Below are 21615 nucleotides of genomic sequence, written 5' to 3' on the forward strand. Positions count from 1 at the left end.
CCGCCCCCCCTTGGAGATTGGATCTCCTAGGGCCGCCCCCCCAAGGGCCCTATATAAAGAGGGGGGAGGGAGGGCAGCCACACCCAAGCCCCTGGCGCCTCCCTCTCCCTCCCGTGACACCTCTCCCTCTCGCTGAGCTTGGCGAAGCCCTGCCGAGATCCCCGCTGCTTCCACCACCACGCCGTCGTGCTGCTGGATCTCCATCAACCTCTCCCTCCCCCTTGCTGGATCAAGAAGGAGGAGACGTCTTCCCCAACCGTACGTGTGTTGAACGCGGAGGTGTCGTTCGTTCGGCGCTCGGTCATCGGTGATTTGGATCACGACGAGTACGACTCCATCAACCCCGTTCACTTGAACACTTCCGCTCGCGATCTACAAGGGTATGTAGATGCACTCTTTTCCCTCTCGTTGCTAGAAGACTCCATAGATTGTTCTTGGTGATGCGTAGAAAATTTTTAATTTCTGCAACGATCTCCAACATATAATTCATCATGTGCGCTACCTAAAGCTTGTCCTCTAAGGTACCTCCAGTAACAAAAGCCCCGTTTTTATCAAAGTTGATTTTGAGTCCCGAGATGGACTGAAAACACATCAATAAAACTTCAGATTGATCAAACTGACTTGGTTTTTCTGGATCAGGATGAGGGTATCATCTGGATACTGCAAGTTGCCGCCCTTGTGGACTTCAGGGAACACCCCATGAATATGCTCGACTGTCTTAGCACCCTCTAAGGTTATAGCCAAGGCATCAACTACTAGGTTGAAAAGGAGAAGGGGTATCGGGTCACCTTGCCGAACGCCCCTCATGTTTCGAAAAAAGGGGTCGGGCACCCCATTAATGTTAATGGTGGTTTGCTTGCATCTAAGAAGCTGCATAATCCAGCTAACCCATAATGGGTCAAAACTTTTTCGATGGAAAACTCTTTCCAAGAACTCCCAACTGACACGATCATACGCTTTCTCGAAGTCTAGTTTGAGGATAAAGACGTTTTCCTTCTTGACTTGTGCAGATTGTAGAACTTCATGGAGAACCGAAATGCCTTCAAGGATACTTCCACCTCGAATAAAGGCAGTTTGGCTCGAACCTATGACCCGGTTGGTAACTGGTGATACCCGCGTTGCAAACCCTTTGATGAGTAGACTAAATGTTGCATTGATCGGAGTCAAAATTGCTTAATAAAGTATGCCCCTGGGACCTTGGGAAGCAAAGTGATAATAGCGTAGTTTAGATGATGCCAATCCTACCTTTGGTAAAGTCATCAAGCAACTCAAACATTTGTGGGCCCACCATGGGCCAATTTTTTTTAATAAAAAGTCATTGGGAACCATTTGGTCCTGGTGCAGTATTAGTACGCGTGGCCGCAAGAGCCACCTTTAACTCCTTGGGCAGGAAAGGGGCAGTTAATGTATCATTTTTGATGGCACTAGCAGACCCCCCCCCCCCCCCCCCGACCACCACCACCACCACCAACTTAGCGCCGCCACGTTCACCCGAGGCCAGCAACTCCCTATAAAAGGAATATATGTGCCTTTTGGAATGCCTCATGTTCAGTGATATTATTGGGACCATCCCTAAGCACAACGATCCTGCAATACACGGTATCGAGGTCTTCCTTTTCAATCCAAGTTTGGGATCCTTGCCGCCGCCAATGGATTCCTTCACCGAGCGTGATGAAAAGTATATCATCCTCAATGCTATATCTAAGAGCCCACTCCGCCTCGGATAACCCAGGGACATCATCTAACAAATCGAATTCCTAGATCTTACCAAATAAGGCGGTCTTTTGGACTTAAGGGCACCACCAAGGTAAGATTTAGACTAAAGTGAAGAGTTGTAGCTTCAGTGATAAGAGCATCCACACAATCCCCTACAATATTATTCCCTATGGCCAGTCATTCGGATGCTCCAGGTTAATCATCAACTCTGATAATTCTGATATGATTGTTGCAATGCAAGATGGTGGTACTTTCTTGGGATTGGCTGCTGCTATTTGGACGATTGTTATCATATGACTCGCGATGTATCACAAGTCCACTACGAGCACTGTTATTGAGAAGGAAATTTTGTAGCGCATGAACCGGCGAGGATTGCTAGATTTTCTCCACCTGGTACTTGGTTTGATAAGGCACCTAGTGCCATTACCCCTATGCTTGTAAATGATGCTAGTACTTTGATTACCACTTAATAAAGGGTTTTGAATTTTCAAAAAAAATAGGCACCACCAAGGTTAGCCCCCCACCCTCCAGGGTGGTGCCGCAGCCTCCTAATACAATGCTGCCATGGATTCATTGCATCTGTCAAGGGACCAAAAGGATGGCTGCAAGCCAAAGCCCATTTCTCCCGCACAACGTCCATGAACCTGGGCCAACAAAATGTTGGTCTTAATCTACCAAAGTTAACAACAGCACCTTTCGCTTGGTGTGAGCAGTGGACCAGCAAAGTGGCACAGCAAGTCATAAAGTCTTGCTCGCTCTGGTCACTGTTTCTTTTCTTTGTTATATTAAGCAGCACAGGTTAGTGGTGACGCGACATAACGAGGGTGAAAGAAATGGGGAATCTCATTCGGTCGTTCCTCCTTCCCGGTCCGGTCAATTGCCAAGGCAAAAGTTCAGCGGACCTTCTGTCCACATTACAACACTTTCAGTGTCACACTCCACTTTCTGAAGCTTCTGGACACCAAACCCTGAATTCCCTGATACATGACCCAAATTGTCACGGAAAATGCTCAAAACAGAAGGAAAAAAAAACTGTTTCTATGCACGAAGCTTTGTGCATAGAAATTAATCAACGGGAAAAAACCAATCATGTGTACTCAATTCGCCATGGATCTCACTTTGTCACCATCTGCACGGAAGCTTTGTGCCACAGTGTGTACGCACTTTCACCATAACTACAAAAATCCAACGGCGGCCGGCCTTCTCGAAGAACATTTCAGCTGCTAGCAGTATGTACACAACAACAAAAGGGCACCATCAACCTCATCGCGGCTCGACGACGGTGATGGAGACGTCGTTGATGGACTGGGGCGAGAAGGTGGACTCGGTCTTGGTGGAGAAGGGGATCATCGCCGCCGGGAAGGTCCTCAGCCGGGTGAACATGGGCGGCCTGGCCGGCGCGGGCAGGTTCATGTGGTCGCTGATGAGCATGAGCAGGACGCTGGACATGGTCGGCCGGAGCTCCGGGTCGTCCTGCACGCAGAGGAGTCCCACGTGGAAGCACCGCCACGCCTCCTCCTTGGAGTAGGCCCGCCCCAGCGCCGGGTCCATGAACTCGGCCGCCTTCTCCTCCGTCCAGCTCTTCCATGCCTGCACCAACACAGAGCAGCAGCTCAGTGCTGAAGCTTACCAGTAGATAATGCTAGTGATACCACTAGAGTTTTGAGAGATTATGTACTACGTACGTCTTGGATGAGGGTCTGCTCGTGCTCCTCGAGGTAGAGCGCGCCGTTCCGCTTGCCGCCGAGGATCTCGATGAGAAGGACCCCGAAGCTGAACACGTCCGACTTGACCGAGAACACGCCCTCCATCACGAACTCCGGCGCCATGTACCCGCTGCATTGCATGGGGGCCCGAATTCAGGTGAGTAAGCATGCATGCAGTACGGCCGGCCAACACTACACAGTAATGGAGGTGGTCGCTTACTAGGTTCCGACGACGCGGCCGGTGTTAACCTCGATGCACTCGTCCTCGAAGATCTTGGCCATGCCGAAGTCGGAGATCTTGGGCCTCATCTTGTTGTCGAGGAGCACGTTGCTGGCCTTGAGGTCCCGGTGGACGACCTTGAGCAGCGAGTCCTCGTGGAGGTAGAGCAGCCCGCGGGCGATGCCCAGGATGATGCTGTGCCGGGTTTTCCAGTCCAGCTGCGCGCTCTTGCTTGCATCTACGTAACAAAGTTAAAAAAAATTAAGAACTCTGATGAGTGATCAGGGATCGACCAACACAGCAAACGTACTCTGTACATCATGAAGAGATCACTAGCAGCAACTAATTAATTAATGATCTCGTTTTCCAGCCGGAAAAGTTGGGGCCTAGTTAGTACCATGTGGCGTGCAGGTGGCTCGCAGTGCGCATCACGCGATAATTATCCGGCCACTTACAGGTTACCATCAGTACGTAGTACGTCGCCAGTCGGCTAATCAATGACAGATTGCTCGATTTAATTGCGCGGTCCATGGATCGCCGGGCAGTAGCTAGGCACTGCACCGGCTGGCCCCCATTAACCAAACGAGCTCGGAACTTAATGGCGCGACGCCGCAGGTTTCAACCACCGCTCCTCCCCCTCGAGCTCTTTTCTTTCCAAGCTACCAACCGAAATGGATGAGACGGGTGAAAGGGGTAGGGAAGGGACGCACCGAAGAGGAAGGCGTCGAGGCTGCGGTTGGGGAGGTACTCGTAGACCAGCAGCTTCTCGTCGCGCTCGGCGCACCAGCCCAGCAGCCGCACCAGGTTGCGGTGCTGCAGCTTGGCGATCAGCTCCACCTCGTTCCGGAACTCTGCCGCGCCCTGCCGCGACCGCGCCGACAGCCGCTTCACCGCGATCTCCGACCCGCCCGTCAGCACGCCCTTTGGTTTACATGCCAATCAAAGCTCGGTTCAATTTCACCACAGAAATGGCGGGAGAGGCTGATCTCTCTACACAAATGTTGAGTGCACTAGGGACTAGCTAATAGAGAGACTACTAAATTACAACTATTAAGTAAACCACGTACTCTGTAGACAGGGCCGAAGCCGCCCTCGCCGAGCTTGTTGGCCTTGGAGAAGTTGTCGGTGGCGGCGTGGATGGAGGCGAGGTCCATGAGCGGCAGGTCCGAGCTCGACATCGGCCGCAGGCTCTGGAGCAGCGATCTCCTCACGGCTGAAGATTTGCATTCCCACTTCAGCCCCAGTGGTAACCAAGAAGAAGCAAGCCGGTTCAGACTTCAGAGACGGCGGAGGATCACGTACCGTTGCGCTTCCGCCAGCGCCAGCAGTAGATGCAGTAGAAGAGCGTGCAGAAGATGACCACCACCAGCACGGATACCATTATCTTCATCGCCTCCTGGCTCGACCCGCGCCCCGCAGTCGCCTCGCCGTCGCCCGACGGCGCCGGGGACGACGACGCGCCCATGAGCTGGCGGTGCCCAGCGCGCGGCGACGCCATGCGCTGCTCCGGCGGAGGAAGGTCTCTGCCGGTGATTGCCTGACGAACCTTGACGTGGTGAAAAGGGAGGAGGAGGAGGAGAAAGACGTGAGAATGGCGGGGACGGGGAGTGGGAGTGAGTGAGACGATGGTGGCTGCGGTCGGCTGAAAGGTTCTACTAGTAGCAGCAGCAGTTGCCAAATGTCCACCTACCGGATCTTTGTTTTTCCTTCTTCCGGCACCGGCAGTCGGCAGAGCGTTCGACGCAGCAACACCGCAGTTATTATCCTGGCTAAAGGGCGCATTTGCAGTGGAAAGTATCATTATCCTCTTCTTTTTGCTTATACCTCTACAAGGTAAAAACCATAGGATGAGGTTCCATGAGTTGGCAGTAAATCTAAGGAGGTTCCATGAACTGGTAGTACGATGCAAGTAAAGTAAGTGGGGTAGAACCAGTCATGTTCATGATAGATTAGTCTAACTGTCCCAATTAAGCCACTGATGAGCTTTCATTAAGTCAGTTAGGTCTTAGTGGGATGTTGAGAGGTAGTAAGTATCCGGCTATTTACTACTCCACCATGCCTTGTTATAAACACATCACAAATTCCACAGTTACCAAAAATACAAAAAAAAAAAACACCTCTCAAAAGAATTCTTAAAGGGACATTGCTTCGAATGGTTGGTTATCTCATGATCCTTTTTGAAGTGATTGGTTTTCTCATAATCAATGTCGTAATGGATGCTTTATTTTTAAGAAACACCAACTAAAACGTAGAGGTGTGCGCTCACACACAAACACACTCACGGTGTCTACTGATGGGTGTCTACTGATGACTGCAGTTACAGATGTTCAAGATTGACAAAGTCGCCAATAGCGCCTGCTATTGACAAGAACGTCGCCTCCTGATGAAAAAACAATCCACTTTTAGAGACACAGAGTGCGTCGAACCGGTCTTTGATCTTGGGATGGGGTTACCAGCCATAGGTGAGTTGTTCTTGACATTGTTCTTGACCATGTCGTGTAAAACAAAAGCAAACTTGTTTTTACAAAAATATACATACAAATGCTATCAGAACTGGTGAACGATAAGTAAAGTGTATTGTTTCAAAGGGAAAATAAATCCTATTTAGACCCTGGACTGTGGTGTATGGTCTAAAATGAAGCCCTAAAAATGGAACCTTAAACTTTCAATTTGTGCTATTGTAGTACAAACAAATGTGCGTCTATAATCCACAAGTTTTAAGAAAGAAACAAGCAATCACTACATTCTACATAAAATTTGCAATATTGGTACAGAAAATGTGTGCCTAGAATTGACGAGTTTCGAGAAGAAAAAAGCAAGGGATTGCTACATTCTAGTACATACCAGGGGTGTTAGCGTGAACTATTTCAAGCTTGTCAGAAAATAGGCTAGATGAAAACGGTATATTATAAGCGCACATTACATAACAAAGAGAACTAAACAGTACAAAAGCACATGAGATAATGTATCAATCAGTGATTTGAGGCCCAAATCGGAAACACCAACTTTTGCCTTCCAAAAAAACAAATAGCGAGAATGCTAACACATCATTATAGATAATGTATCCATACCACTGACAGCTAGATTCTAGTCTTATATAACAAAAAAGAAGCACACTCAGTTTCCCAGGTGCACATATGATAATATGTTCATGGTACCGCGGGTCACATCACTTAGCTAAACAAAAACATGGTTTCCAAGACGAAAGACGCACAACAGTTTTGTGACAGTTATACATGCTGAAATGAAATAACACAAGATTGAGAAGACACACACCATGGATATGAACCTGCTCTTTGTGCTTCATGCAGATAACCTGCATAGCAAAGACTCTTCCAGGTGTGACCATTAGAAAAGTGCAGAACCATCTTTAGTTAATCAGCAAGTTTCAAGAAACAAAGAAAAAACAATTGCTACATTCTACATAGCAGGGGTGTTATCATGAACTGTTTCAAGCTTGATGCAGAATAAGCTAGAAGAAAAGATTAAATAAGCAGACAATACATACAAAGAGAACTAAACAAAGCAAAAGTACATGAGATAAAATAGGTGTGGTCTCCTTGTTCGGGCATCACCAAGCAGAGAGAATGATTGCAACAAGGAGGAACAAGAATGTGGCAATGAAGGTGTGGACTCGGTTCAGATTCAGAGCCCGAACCTGAAAGATCAACTTTTGTCTTCCAAAAGAACAAAATAGCGAGAATGCTAACACATCATTACAGATAATGTATGCATACCACTGAATCAAGCTAGATTATAATCTGATATAACAAAAAAGAAGCACAATTAATTTCTCAAAGTGCATATATGACAAAAACATGGTCTCCGAGCTGAAGGGTGCACAACAATTTTAGGACAATTATACATCCTGGACCGATAACACAATATTGAGTAGATATACTATAAATAGATAGATATGGACTGAACCCACTGCTCTTTGTGCTGGATGCTGGTAAAGCTACGGGATAACATGCATAACAAAGACTCTTTCAGCAGGTGTAACCACTAGAAAATCAAAGAAACATCTCGTTGATCAGTGCAGATTCTATTTACACTTATGTGTGCTCCCCTCCACACTTCACTCCTCGGCTCCTAGTCCTACGTCTGTGTTGAAACACAAGATTTTCCCACTGTTCCAGAAAAGGCGCTGGCAGCAGGTTGCGACGTGGAGGACAAGGCTGTACGGCCTAGGCATGGGTCCATCGAGGAAGGGTCCGTCAAACACCTGTGACCAGGTACCGCTGCCAAGATCGTATAGCGGTAGAGTTCCCCTGCCTGCAAGACCACCACCTATTTCATTGATAATGGCGATGGAGTTCCCCTGGACGGATGGCAGGCTCTTGGAGTTAACAGCCATGTTCCATCCGCCGATGAAGACGGCTTGATCACCGATGCTTGTCAGCTGCATGGTGGTGACTCCATTTAGAAGGTCAGCAACCCGGAAAAACACAATCCTTGAGTGTCCACTGTCATAGCCAACCAAAAGCAGCTCGGAGTTGCACTCTACCAGTTGAGGCATCCTCAACAGTTTCACTGGACATTGGGTGACCATTTGTGGTGGTATCACTGACCATGAGGAGGGGTTGGAATCTTCTGGAGGATCGATGCGCAGGATGCGCGATGGTTCGAGACCCCACCCTCCATCCACCACATAGAGGCTGCCACCGAATGGCAATGCCGAGTACAAGTGCTTCATTTTCCAGCTCGTAGGAGTCCACTGCCGGTCACCGGTGGATGCATACGCCACACGATCAAGGCCAGTCAACGCGAGCATCATGGTGACAGTACCAACCAGATTGACGGAGACGGACGCGCGGACAAACCGGGTGTCCTGAATCTTGCTAAAGTCACTGATGAACTTGGCCAGCTGAGGGAAGATGGAGGAAAGAGGCGGGAACAAAACGACGTCGCCTGTAAAGGGGTGGAGAAGGCAGATGACAGTGCTCTTGTTGTGCCGCAGGAGAAGGAGGCCGTCAGGGCAGTCAAGCACAGAGTGGTTTCTGAAGCCAGGGAGTCTGACGCGAACGAAGGTGCTGGTAGAGAGGTTGAAGAAGCGTACATAGCCAAGTAGTGCAGGGTGGCCTGGGTACAGACCGCCACCTTCTGGGAACATCATCCACTGACGTGGGTGGAAGCACGGGTCAACCACGCCTCGACCGCGTGGGCAAGGAGTCGTGACACGCCATCCTAAGCACACTGCACGGAACCGGACGTAGTCCAGAAGGTCGCTGGCGAGTACCCGACTGGCAATCAGGTCGAGCAGGTCTGTGTGCAGTGATGCCCATGTGGATTGGGCAGGATCAGCGAGGCGTCTGGATAGGCGACAGCTGGTGCCGCCTTGGTGCAGAGAAATGCCTTGCTCCACTGCGTGTGTGGCCATTTTAGCTTTCACATTCCTCATGTCCTGCAAAGAAAAGAAGCCTGTGAGTTGAGTGTGTTAGCTAGCGTCTTTGATAAAGAAGTGTGGTTCGATACCCGAATAGAAGACTGCAAAATGTTTAGGCAAGCAACAGGATCACCCTGACGGCTTCTCGTGCCACCTATACGAATGATTACACTGTATCACCTCTGTTCTGAAGTATAAGAAGTTTTGGATATTTCGATATGGACTACATACGGGCTGAAATGAGCCAACAAACACACTAAAACTCATCTATATACATCCAATTCGGAAAAAAGTTACAACATCTTATAATTTGGATCGGAGGGAGTAGTACTTAGTTACAGCAGAATATGTAGGGATGCATCTTGGCTCATGTGTTGACGGGCCACACAAATTTCACATTTTCCTTTTTTTGGGAAACTATCCCTCGCAAGATTCACCGCGCCAATACTAGCTCTCCGTTAACACAGGTTGAACCAAGCTGTACCATTCTGGTTCACCTTTACTAATCGCTCAATCCTCTAGACTGGTAACTGATTTCATGTTGCAGATTCGCTCCCCAAGTCCCCAGTTCCTAAACTGCTGGATGCCTAAATTAGGAGAACGCAACGGAAGATCTCAACTCACCAGATCGTTCGTTGCCTGTAGATCTTCCGGTAATCACCGGCTCGCCGCCGGTTGGACAGCAACCACAGGGCCTGTGCGCCGCCTGAGCGTGGGTCGTGATTACCGCCGCCGCCGCCGGCTTGAAGCGCCCTCGTTGCGCCCGTGCCTCAAATGTGAGCGAGCCAGCTTTTTTTTCGAGAGAGGAGAGAGTTGTTTTTCCGTTCCAAGGCCGAGAGAGTCTGGCAGTTCGGTTGAGGGCATGGAATTGGGCTGGGCCTGCCGTTGAAATAGCAGGAACACAAAAGGCATTCAATTAAAATAGTTCCCCTTAAAAACATTCAATTAAGATAGTTCTATGATCCCTCAATTTTTTTGTAAAATAGTGCCATGTTTCTCTCGTCAAAAATAAATAAATTAGTTTCATGTTTCTCTCACTAAAATATCGACTATAATAGTTCTCTTAAAATTTACAAATATGGAGTATGTTCTTATTTGTTCACGTATTTTCTGACCTTGAATATCAGTGAAAAGGGAATGATGGGGAAGTTCAAGCGCTTTGTGGATGATAACACGCTCAAGGAGCTCTTTTTGCATGGACGCAAATTCACGTGGAGCAACGAAAGGGAGACGCCCACGCTCACAAAGATCGACCGTGCTTTTGTTTCCGTAGATTGGGAGCTAGACCACCCGGAGTGCTTGCTGCAAGCATTATCTACCGAGCACTCCGATCACTGCCCACTCCATCTTGCTCTTGAGGAGCACATGCATGCCAGAAGGAGGTTCCGTTTTGAAAAGTTCTGGGTCAAAATGGATGGATTTTTGGATGTAGTCAAGGAGGCCTGGGTCAGCGATCCGGATATCACAGACCCGTTCTTGCGCTTAGACATCATGCTACGAAACACAGCCCGAGAGCTTGCTACATGGGGGCAGAAGGAAATCGGGAACATAAAGCTGCAAATTGCTATTGCGAACATAGTCATCATGCGGTTTGATTGCGCTCAGGAGAGTCGTAGTCTGACTGAGGAGGAGAGATGGCTTAGACGAACCCTAAAACAGCTTGTACTTGGGCTGGCGTCCCTAGAGAGGACTATTGCGCGACAGAGGTCAAGAATTACATGGCTTCAAGAAGGGGATGCTAACACGCAGTTGTTCCACCTGGTAGCTAATGGGAGACGTATGAAAAACTACATTCCTTCCTTGACCATGGATGGGCGCATCATCATGGATCAGAAAGGCAAGGAGGAAGCCTTCTACAAAGCTTACAAGGACCTGCTAGGCAAGGATGGAGCCCGAGATTTCACACTTGATTTGGAGGGGCTTGGTGTCACGGCCATTGATCTTTCGGACCAAGATCGCGTGTTCACTGAAGATGAGATTTGGGCAGTTATCAAGGATATGCCTTCGGACAAAGCACCTGGGCCGGACGGGTTCATTGGCATTTTCTTTCAAAAAGCGTGGGAGATTATCAAGGTGGATCTAGTTGCTGCGATTCACAAGTTTTTCCTTGGCAATGGAAGGGGATTTGGAAGGCTCAACCAAGCTCTGATCACTCTGATACCGAAGACACCGGAAGCATGCGCGGTGTTCGACTTCCGACCTATTTACCTTGTGCACAGTATGCCCAAGATAGCTTCCAAGCTGTTGACTGCCAGGCTAAGACCGCGCATGGGAGAACTTGTACAGACGAACCAGTCCGCATCATTAAGGGAAGATGCTTGCATGATAACTTTCTCTTGGTTCGGCAAATGGCGCGCACGATGCATAGGAGGAAAGCCAAGGGGGTGATGCTCAAGCTTGACATAACCAAAGCTTTTGATTCGCTGGCGTGGCCGTTTCTGTTTGAGGTGTTAAGAGCCAAGGGCTTCTCGGAGCGCTGGATCTCTTGGATTGCGATCTTCCTCACCACCGCTAGCTCGAGGGTGCTAGTGAATGGATGTGCTGGTGACAATTTCATGCACGCTAAAGGACTGAGACAAGGGGAATCGATATCTCCCTTGCTGTTTGTTATTGCCATGGACGTGCTTACAGCAATCATCTCCAAGGCGCATGAGGCACGAGTGCTTAGTACCATCAATGGATGTAGCCCAATGCAGCGCTTGTCCCTGTATGCTGATGATGTGGTGCTCTTCATAAGACCAACATGGCCAGACCTCATGTGCGTTAAAGAAATCCTTGATATATTCGGAGTGGCATCTGGGCTCAAAGTCAACTATTCCAAATCTGCGGCAATCTTGATCAGAGCAGAAAATGAGGATGAAGAGCTTGTTAAGTCTGCGCTGCCATGGAGAATCGACACCTTTCCATGCAAATACCTTGGGCTCCAGCTTAGCATCAGGCAACTCAAAAGGTCAGAGTGGCAGCCAATTGTTGACACGGCTCTCCACATCCTGCCAGGATGGCAAAGGGGTCTCGTGACGAGGCCGGGGAGGCTCATTCTTGTCAATCAAGTAATGAGGGCGCGCGCTACACATCATCTCATGATAGCATAGGCACCTAAATGGGCTCTGGAGAGAGTGGACAAGGGGTGTCGGGCATTTTTCTGGGCCGGAACCGAGGCGGTGAATGGAGGCAAATGTGTCGTCTCCTGGGCTAGAGTGTGCAGGCCTAAACACTTGGGAGGCTTGGGTGTCATTGACCTGGTTAAGCACGGTATCGCTTTAAGACTCAGATGGGAATGGCTCAGATGCACTGATGATTCCAGGCCGTGGCAAGGCCTCAACTTGACCTCGGACAAAAAGGTGGATCAAGCTTTTGGATGCCTTGTCAAATGGGAAGTTGGTTCAGGAGGCAAGACCTTGTTCTGGAAAGACCGATGGAGCAGCTATTAAAGATTTTGCACCCTTGGTTGTGGCAAAGGTGCGGACACAAGTGGCAAACAGGAGACTTGTGCGAGATGCGATGTGCATGCATTCGTGGATGGACGATGTAGTGGGTGACCTATGCACTGAGGGTCTCACCCAGTTCATCGGCCTTTGGGAGATTCTCTTGGAAGTTAATTTGGACGCTCAGGTCGAGGACTGCCCCATCTGGGCTTGGAACACGTCCGGAGTCTACACGGCATCATCTGCGTACAAGATGCTATGCGAGGGAGGAGTCAGATTCCACTGCTTCGGAGTCATATGGAAGTGTTGGGCACCGCTTGCGTGCAAGCTCTTCATGTGGCTCGCGGTGCAATATCATTTATGGACCTCGGACAGGAGAGCTAGGCACGGATTGCAAGACCAAGCATCAAAATGTTACATGTGTGACTAGGAGGAGGATATAGTTGACCACATTTTGCTGCAGTGCGTGTTCTCACGGCAAGTGTGGTTCCGCTGCACTACTAGGATGGGTTTGACGGCCGACCTTTGCCCAACAAATGACTCAAGATTGGTGCAGTGGTGGACGGATACGAGAAAGCGAATAGATAAGCAGACTCGGAAAGGCTTTGACACCCTCGTGATGCTAATCTGTTGGACGATATGGAAGCAAAGGAATGCAAGGGTCTTCGGCACGGGCATAATCAAGAACGAGTGGGATACGGTAGACTCTATCTTTGATGAGCTGAGGACTTGGGCCAAAGCAGGAGCTTTCGGAGGACAACCGATCATAGAGTAGTCGAGTAGAGCTAGGGAGTGGTGTGGAGGCTTGGTTAGGGTCGGTTTGTGACTCCTAGCTAGCAATGTGTAATCTCTTGTACATATTTTTCTTCCTTCTATAAAGCTAAGGTACGCCATTGGCGTACCCTCGGAAAAAAATATCAGTGAAAAGGAAGAAAATTATAAAAAAAACTGTACATTAATTCAAACATATAGTAGACCGGGAGAAACTGTAAGCATGCATATGTAACTCAGTTGTTATAAATATCATGAAAAACTTGTATGCAAGCACTGACCTGGTTTTTAGAAATAAATATATGTGGAAATTAAAAGTCCCATTGGCCTGGTTTAGGGTTTAGGGTTTAATCTTGATAAAAATAACTTGGCCAAATGTAGGTGGCAGGGATGTATGAAGTGTTCTTTTTGTGATCAGGATGAAAATCCTTTGCTTTGATCTATCTCATTTGTGATGTTGCTATGGCGCACGCTACACGTTGTGTTTAATTTACCTCCTCCAAGCATGGTGAATATGTACAGTAGCTGGTTGGAGACAGTCCACTCCAAACTTAAGGCACATATGTGTCAATGTTTGTGTGCTTTAGTGTTAGAAAAATGAAATTGTTGTAATGACCTTGTCTTTAACATGTCCAAATTTTTTTACTTTTTGCAGGTCATCTATAGAGCTACTAGTGCAATCCATACATGGTCTATCCTACTTCGTGTGGAGGACCCATGGTACATGTACTATGGGTGCAACCATGGGATTTATTCAACCGGATTGTGTCGGGCCCGTGGGACCCAGGGTACCCAGGCCCGTCTGCCTTCGGCCCAGGACGCGACGCATGTCAAGAGCTCAGCGAGTGGCCCACAAGCGGGCGCCACGGACAAGACCCTTCATTAGAGCTTGGCCTCATGAGACCCCTCCTCAGGGAGCGGGCATCCTGAGCAAACTAGGCAGCTTCATCGAGAGCCTCGCGAGGCGGCCTCCCGAGGTTGCCTCCCGAGGCACCCTCCCTGAAGCGTGCGAGGCAGGCGCCGCTCGGCTCAGTCGCGCGGTCTCAGGCCTCCACGTGGGTGACGTGTGCGGCGACGAACAACGCCAGAGGCCGTGCCAGCAGGCACAGATAAGGAGGATTTCCTCTTTGTGCTAAGGGAGCAAGGCCAGCAAGCTGGTTCCCAAAACAACCCCCAAAGGTTGCTTGATTCGGTGATAGAAGACCAAGACGATGGGCGTACAGGGCGGAGGTCATCCCCGAGCCCACAGGCGCGTCATGGACGGTGGCTTTGCAGGCGAAGACCACCTTTAGTCAGGATAGACTGCGCTTCTGTCCCCCTTCAAACTTGCCGTTGTGTGGCTATCCTTCCCGCCAATGTTTTTGGGGGAAGAGGACAGAGGAGGATATAAAAGGGGGTAGGGTGCCACTGTAGAGGGATCGACCATTAGAGACCCCCCCCCCTCCCGGGAACCCTAAACCTTATACTCGCTTTCTTCCCACCAGAGCAATCCCAACCAAACAGGATGTAGGGTTTTACACCACAAGGTGGCCCGAACCTGGGTAACCGTTGTGTCATCAGCCTACTTGTCGGTGTCAAAACCGGCGGATCTCGGGTAGGGGGTCCCGAACTGTGCGTCTAAGGTCGATGGTAACAGGAGGCGGGGGACACAATGTTTACCCAGGTTCGGGCCCTCTCTATGGAGGTAATACCCTACTTCCTGCTTAATTGATCTTGATGAATATGAGTATTACAAGAGTTGATCTACCACGAGATCGTAATGGCTAAAACCCTAGAAGTCTAGCATGTCTGACTATATCCCTTTCCGGACTAAGCCCTTCGGTTTATATAGATACGGAGGGGACTAGGGTTATACAAAGTCGGTTACAGAGAAAGGAATCTTCATATTTGGTCGCCAAGCTTGCCTTCCACGCCAAGGAGAGTCCCATCCGGACACGGGAGAGAGTCTTCGGTCTTGTATCTTCACAACCCATAAGTCCGGCCCAACAGGTCGGACGCCCGAGGACCCCTTAGTCCAGGACTCCCTCAGTAGCCCCTGAACCAGGCTTCAATGACGAGGTGTCCGGCGCGCAGATTGTCTTCGGCATTGCAAGGAGGGTTCCCCTTTTCGAATACTTCAAGATAGTCTTCGGACGCAACGAACGTGTCCGGATCTACAACACAAATACCACACACACAGCCATAAAGAGTATAATATTTCACGAGTCCCATCCGCTGATAACTTTTTGCAAGATGACATCACGTCTGCCCGGTCATTATTTCGAACCATTTTCGTCTGTCGTTCCGCATTTCGAGATGCGGTTTCTATTGGCACGTCTTGTCAAAGCAGAGATCGTGTCCCCTTTTTGTGGGATTCTCATCAATACGGGCGTGGGTAATCCAACCGTGCCATTTGCACAACCCTTGGGAATAGGCGAGTTTTAAGGCGAGTGGGGAGGCGTTCGATATTCACTTCATTTATAAGGGGATAAGGATTCCCTTTCTTCACCCAAGCCTTCTTCCTTCCTCTGCCCTTCCATTTCGAGCTCTAGCACCCAAGTTCTCATCTCTTCCACCGCGAGTAAGCACTCAACCATGTCCGGATCTGGAGGGCAAGGCAAGTGGATGGCCTCCTCCGTTAAGGAGAAGGACATCGCGGAGCTTCGGGAGGCCGGGTATCTGGCGAAAGAAATCGCCCACCGGCTTCCAGCCAAGGGGCAGGTCGTCCCTACACCGAAGCCCAACAAGAGGGTGGTGTTCCTCCCTCATTTCGTCCGCGGGTTAGGGTTTCCACTCCACCCTTTCGTCCGCGGACTGATGTTTTATTATGGGCTAGATTTCCATGATCTATCCCCGAACTCCTTCCTCAACATCTCGGCATTCATTGTCGTGTGTGAGGCCTTCCTCCGCATCCAACCCCACTTCGGACTATGGCTCAAGATCTTCAATGTGAAGCCAAAGGTGGTGGATGGCCAACACGCGGAGTGTGGAGGTGCCATGGTGAGCAAGATGCCCAACGTCACATGGCCTCAAGGCACGTTCATGGAGACCGTCAAGGAGTGGCAGAAACAGTGGTTCTATATCACAGAGCCTCGTGACGCCACTTGGGCCGCGGCTCCCGAGTTCAAGTCCGGAGCTCCAATGCGGCTCACCTCCTGGATAGAGAAGGGCCCAAATTGGTCTTCGTCGGACGAACTGATAGCGCTGCAAACGCGCATCCAGAGCATGGTGGATAAAAACATCAAGCTCGTCAATGTGATCCAGGTGATGCTTGTTCGCCGGATCCTTCCATGCCAAAGCCGAACATGCCCTTTGTGGGAATTTGATTCGGAGAAGCACCAGACTTTGGAGAGGCTCTTCGGAACCACTCACAAAGGTGTCTGGAAGTTGCTCTTTAAGGGCAATGAGACGCCGCCGGCCATAGACTCGGACCGCGGGCACGATCTTGCCCATCCTGCCAGTGCGGTAAGTCTTTCATGTCTCAAGGTGCATCCTCCTCTTGTTTGTTCAAGGAAGATATCTAAAAACTTTACCGTTTACTTTTCAGGCATGGACAAAGAAAGCGGAGCGGATTCGATGTTGGCGAAGATGCTGGTTCCAGCGCCCTACAAGGCGCCGGAGAAGAAGGCCAAGAAAAAGGCCAAGGGGGGCCGAATTGGCCCCCGGCGCAAGGGAGCTTCGGACATGTCGTCCGAAGACAAAACTCACTCCTTGGCCGCCGAAGACGACGACGAGGAGGAGGAAGAAAGCAACTCCCCCCCTGAGGGGGGAAGGAAGAAGAGGGCGGCCTCCACAAATTTGGAGGCAGAGGCGCCCAAGAGGGGGAAGGGCCCCCTCGCGTATAACTCCGCATGGGATGTCGACAGCAGCCTAGAGCGGCGCCCCCGAAACAAGCCCCTGGCCGCATCGTAAGTACTAAAAACCAGTATACGTCCATGTGTCTGCTTCATGGTATTAATATGTTAAATTATGCTATTACAGTCCGGCCCACGACAGCTCCCAACGATCCTCATCAAGAGGTTCGCTAGATTCAAAGGCGATGGCCAGCGAGTCACCGCCGGCCGCTCACTCTCCCACGGCCAAGGGAGACGATGAGGTGGTGTCCCAAAGGACCTTCCCAGGCCAGGGAGAGGTTCAGGACGCCGTCAGGGTGGCGCCACAGGATGACTCCTCGGCCGCCGGACACATGGGGGAGGAAGCCCCCATGGAGACTGGCGATGGGGGCCATATCCAATTCGGCCCCTAGCCGAATACCATTTTGGAGACCTACACGGCTCCGAAGTCAAGCGAGCAGCCTTCCCCGAAAGGAGGAGGTGTGCCTGTTCCGCCGGTGACCTCTGTCCAGCCAGAGGCACCGGATAATCTGCTGGAAGCGCTACGAGGCGCTTCCATTGTGGATGAACACCGTATCCTTATGGGTACGGTAATTGAGAAGGTTCAATCCGTCAAGAGCGGACTGACCGAAGCCTGCAGCAACCTGCTGATAGGTTTTGAGATAAGCGACACAAAAGAGAAAATCCCAATAGAGACAGTAGCCCCTGAGACACTATCCGGTGTTCGGAAAGAAAAGCCGGACAGAGGATCAATTAAATTTTGTAGGAAACTAACTGAATGTGTTTTATGTGAATAAGCAGGCGTCGTTGCTGGCCGCTTCCTCACACACTGTCGAAGTCTCCGAACTAAAGCAGAGACTGGAGCGGGCCGAGGAGGAGCTCGGCCAAGCGAGGAAGCAGCTAGAAGACCAGCAAGGTATGTAATGACTCGCTATATATTCGGAAAGAATAAATGATGTGTATTGACCGTAGTGTCATGATATGTGTAGGAGCGACGACCGAGATCGAGGCCCTTAAAAAGGCCCTGGCCGAAGCCGAGAAGAAAGCTGCCAAGGAGCAAGCCGCCCGTAAGAAGCTCAAGGCCAGGCTTAACGAGGTCCAGCAAGAGCTTCAGGACGCTGTGAAAAAATGCGAGACCTTGGAGTGCGATGTTTCGGCTCGAGAGACCGAACTCGCCAAGGCTCGTCAAAGCGCGGAAGAGGCCCGGGTTGAAGCCCAGGGCGCCCTCCAGGAGATCCAGGAGGCCAAGAAGATCGCGGCGGGTAAGGCGTTTAGTATGCAAAGCAAGTATGTGAATAAGAAGTATTTCTTACTAACCCAGATTCGGAGTTCTCCAGGGGCGTTTGCGGATCTACCGCGTAGTGTGTCAGACGCTGCGGAGTTCTTCCGAGCCGAAGAAGGGAGCTCAACGGAGAAGTTGTTCTGGTCGCAATACCTTGCGCCGGAACATCCAGTGCCCTTCACTGATCAGCTAAAACAGCTGGTCGAGCTGCATAGGGTGGCCGAACTGGCCATGAAGGATTTAATAATCCGGTTGTGGCCTGGCGAAGCTATACCCAGCAGCTACTTCGGTCTCGTGAAGCGACCGGTAGATGCCTGCCCTCGGCTGGATATCATCAAGCGGTCAATCTGCATCGAGGGCGCGCACATGGCCTTCGCCCGTGTCAAGGTGTGATGGGCGTAGATGGACGCCGTCAAGCTTGTGACCGAGGGGCCGCCTGAGGGCAAGGAGCACCACACGCCCGAGCAATATCTTGAAGACGTCTTGGAGGGGTCTCACATTGTGGCGATGGAATGTGCGCAAGACATTATCTTTGAATGAATACATTTATGTTGTCTCTACCTTGTATGATGAAACAAAGTTGTTATATAATATTTGTTATGTTGTTAAAAAAAATACCTCCTGTGCGGCCGTGTTGTGTAAAATCTGAGAGTTGGCCAGTCGTCGGCTTCTGCCCCCACGTAGGTAGTACGGGGTGTTTGGGATGTAATCTAAACACTCTTGATCCAATTGTTTGGTTCTTGAAGGAGGTGTTTTGTAACACCCTGGGAATCATGCTACAGTAACCCCCTGTGATTAAGCTAATCATGTTGCTAAACAGGGCTTGATCACATTTGAACCACACCCTTGTCAAGCTCCTAATTCAAACTTCAAATATAATTAAAGTGGAAAATAAAAGTTTTCAAAAATTCAAACAGAAATGTTCAGTGGGTTCTAAATAATACACTGGTAATTATGGTGGAGAAAACACATTTTTATAAGATGTCTAAATACTTTTAAATGAAATAAAACAGAAAAGGAAATAAACAAAAAAGAGAAAACAGAAAACAAAACAGAAAAAGAAAGCAAAAGGAAAAAGGCCCGCTCCCCCCCCACTGGAACCGCGGCCCAAACCCCCCCCGGCCCAAGCTGGGCCGCCACCCGCAGCCGCGCCCCGGCCCAGCCCACCCCCCCCCCCGCCCCGCGTCCCCTTCCTGTTCCCCCGACCGGGTCGGAACAGGGGAGCGTCGCCGCCGAACCCCCTCGCCGGCGGTGAACCCCGCGAGAGGATAAGGGCGCCAGCGGCCCCGCTCCCTCGGGCCTCTCTCCCACTCACCCCGCTCGCTCCCTCGGCCTCTGCGCCTCTCCCCCGGGTCCGCGCCGCTCCCCTCTTCCCCACGCCCGACGCGCTCGCCGCCGTTCACCTTGTTCACGTGGCCACCGTGCCCCACTCGCCTCCTCGCCGTGTCGTACGACGTCGCCGCCCTCGACTACACCCCCTCCGCCTCTCCGTCGAAGCTCAGAGCCACTGCAACCGCCTCCCCGAGCTCGCCTTCAACCTCGGACGCCGGCGACCCCCTTCTTCCCCGGCGACGACCTGCTGCTACTAAGCCACCCACGGGCCTTTCTTGCGCCGCGCGGTGAGCTCCTCTACCTCCTCCCCCTCTCCGCTAGCTCGCTCGCGCTCCGTAGCGGCTCCCCCACGAGCGCCCGAACGCGCTGCCGCCTGCGCTCGTCGCCGGCGTGCCTCCGGTGACCAAATGGCCACGGGCCAGCGCCCGTTGCCTTCGCCTCCTAACGCACGACCCACCTAGCCTCTCCGTTCGCTCGCTAGCATGCTGCGTCGCCCTTTCCTCTGGCGTCTGACTCCGGTCGTCCGCCGACGAGCTCGCCGCGCTCGATTCCGGTCACCCCTGCCGCCACAACCACCACCGTTGGACGCGGCGCAGCCGTAGCTTTCGAACGCGACCGAAAACTCCCTGAACGGTGCCCTGTACGTGGATTCCGGCGAGGTCCCGAGCGCCTCCGCCGTGTTTTCGGTCGCCGGCGTTGCTCCGGCGCCGGCCACCGACGTGGCACACCTGGGGGCCACCCCCTGGGTCACTGCCAGTGGGCCCCCTGGTCACCTGTTGACCAGTTGACCTGGTCAACTGGGCTGACTGGGCGGCCCCAGCCACTGACGTGCGGGCCCCGCCCCTTAAAATAAATAATTAAAATGATTTTATAATTAAAAGTAATTAGATTAACTAATTAGTCACTGACATGTGGGGCCCATCCCTCTAATTATACTGTTAGTTTAGTTTAACTAAATGTTAGACTAACAGAGGCTGACATGTGGGTCCCACTGGACCCACCTGTCTGGTTTGACTGGTCAGCCGACCAGTTGACCTGCTGACGTCAGCATTACCTCATGCTGACGTCATAATTCATTTTTCTGAATATAAATAATTCCAGAAATTCAAATAAACTTTGAAAATTCATATCTTTTAAACCGTAACTCGGATGAAAATGTTTTCTATATGAAAGTTGCTCAGAACGACGAGACGAATCCGAATACGCAGTCCGTTCGTCCACCACACCTCCCTAACCTATCGAACTAGCAACTTTCACCCTCCGGTCCGTCTGTCCGAAAACGTGAAAAATCGGGAATACCTCCCGGGTGTTCCCCCCCTTCACCGGTACCACCTACTGTCGCGTTAGGACACCCCTAGCACCGCTCACTGTCATGTCACGCATCGTCATGCTTATGTTTGCATTGTATTTACTGTTTCTTCCCCCTCTTCTCTCCGGTAGACTACGAGACCGACACTGCTGCTGCCCAGTTCGACTACGGAGTCGACGACCCCTCCTACTTGCCAGAGCAATCAGGCAAGCCCCCCCCCTTGATCACCAGATATCGCCTATTCTTCTCTATACTGCTTGCATTAGAGTAGTGTAGCATGTTACTGCTTTTCGATATCCTATCCTGATGCATAGCCTATCCTTGCTACTACTGTTGATACCTTTACCTGCAATCCTACATGCTTAGTATAGGATGCTAGATTTCCATCAGTGGCCCTACATTCTTGTCCGTCTGCTGTGCTATACTATCGGGTCGTGATCACCTGGGCGGTGATCACGGGTATATACTTATATACTACATACATGACACATGTGATGGCTAAAGTCGGGTCGGCTCGTAGGAGTACCCGCAAGTGGATCTTTGTGGCGGAGCGACAGGGCAGGTTGAGACCGCCTAGGTGAGAGGTGGGCCTGGCCCTGGTCGGCGTTCGCGGATACTTAACACGCTTAACGAGATCTTGGTATTTGATCTGAGTC

At 50.7% G+C, this 21615-nt stretch overlaps 2 protein-coding genes across 4 annotated transcripts; both read right to left on the bottom strand.

Moving 5' to 3' along the window:
* Positions 1-2541: 2541 nt before the first annotated feature.
* On the bottom strand, positions 2542-8159 carry LOC109732437 (cysteine-rich receptor-like protein kinase 10). Of its 2 annotated transcripts, XM_045231223.2 has the most exons (8): positions 6919-8159; positions 5333-5468; positions 4945-5188; positions 4710-4855; positions 4353-4563; positions 3643-3880; positions 3402-3552; positions 2542-3306 (listed from the first exon to the last, which is right to left on the bottom strand). In XM_045231223.2, exons 2-8 carry the CDS (start codon positions 5441-5443, stop codon positions 2980-2982), a joined length of 1428 nt encoding a protein of 475 aa, XP_045087158.1. In that variant the 5' UTR covers positions 5444-5468; positions 6919-8159; the 3' UTR covers positions 2542-2979. The 2 variants fall into 2 exon arrangements, with proteins under 2 accessions (XP_045087158.1, XP_020147205.1); XM_020291616.3 differs by lacking the exons at positions 5333-5468; positions 6919-8159 and having other exon boundaries at positions 4945-5281.
* Positions 7453-9888, bottom strand: LOC109732436 (uncharacterized). Of its 2 annotated transcripts, XM_020291615.4 has the most exons (3): positions 9653-9850; positions 9118-9182; positions 7453-9046 (listed from the first exon to the last, which is right to left on the bottom strand). In XM_020291615.4, the coding sequence occupies exon 3, from the start codon at positions 9041-9043 to the stop codon at positions 7721-7723; it is 1323 nt and encodes a 440-aa protein (XP_020147204.1). In that variant the 5' UTR covers positions 9044-9046; positions 9118-9182; positions 9653-9850; the 3' UTR covers positions 7453-7720. The 2 variants fall into 2 exon arrangements, with proteins under 2 accessions (XP_020147204.1, XP_020147202.1); XM_020291613.4 differs by lacking the exon at positions 9118-9182 and having other exon boundaries at positions 9653-9888.
* Between the last annotated feature and the right edge of the window lie 11727 nt (positions 9889-21615).

This window comes from Aegilops tauschii, chromosome 7 (assembly GCF_002575655.3).
Source record: "Aegilops tauschii subsp. strangulata cultivar AL8/78 chromosome 7, Aet v6.0, whole genome shotgun sequence".
Taxonomy (NCBI): domain Eukaryota; kingdom Viridiplantae; phylum Streptophyta; class Magnoliopsida; order Poales; family Poaceae; genus Aegilops; species Aegilops tauschii.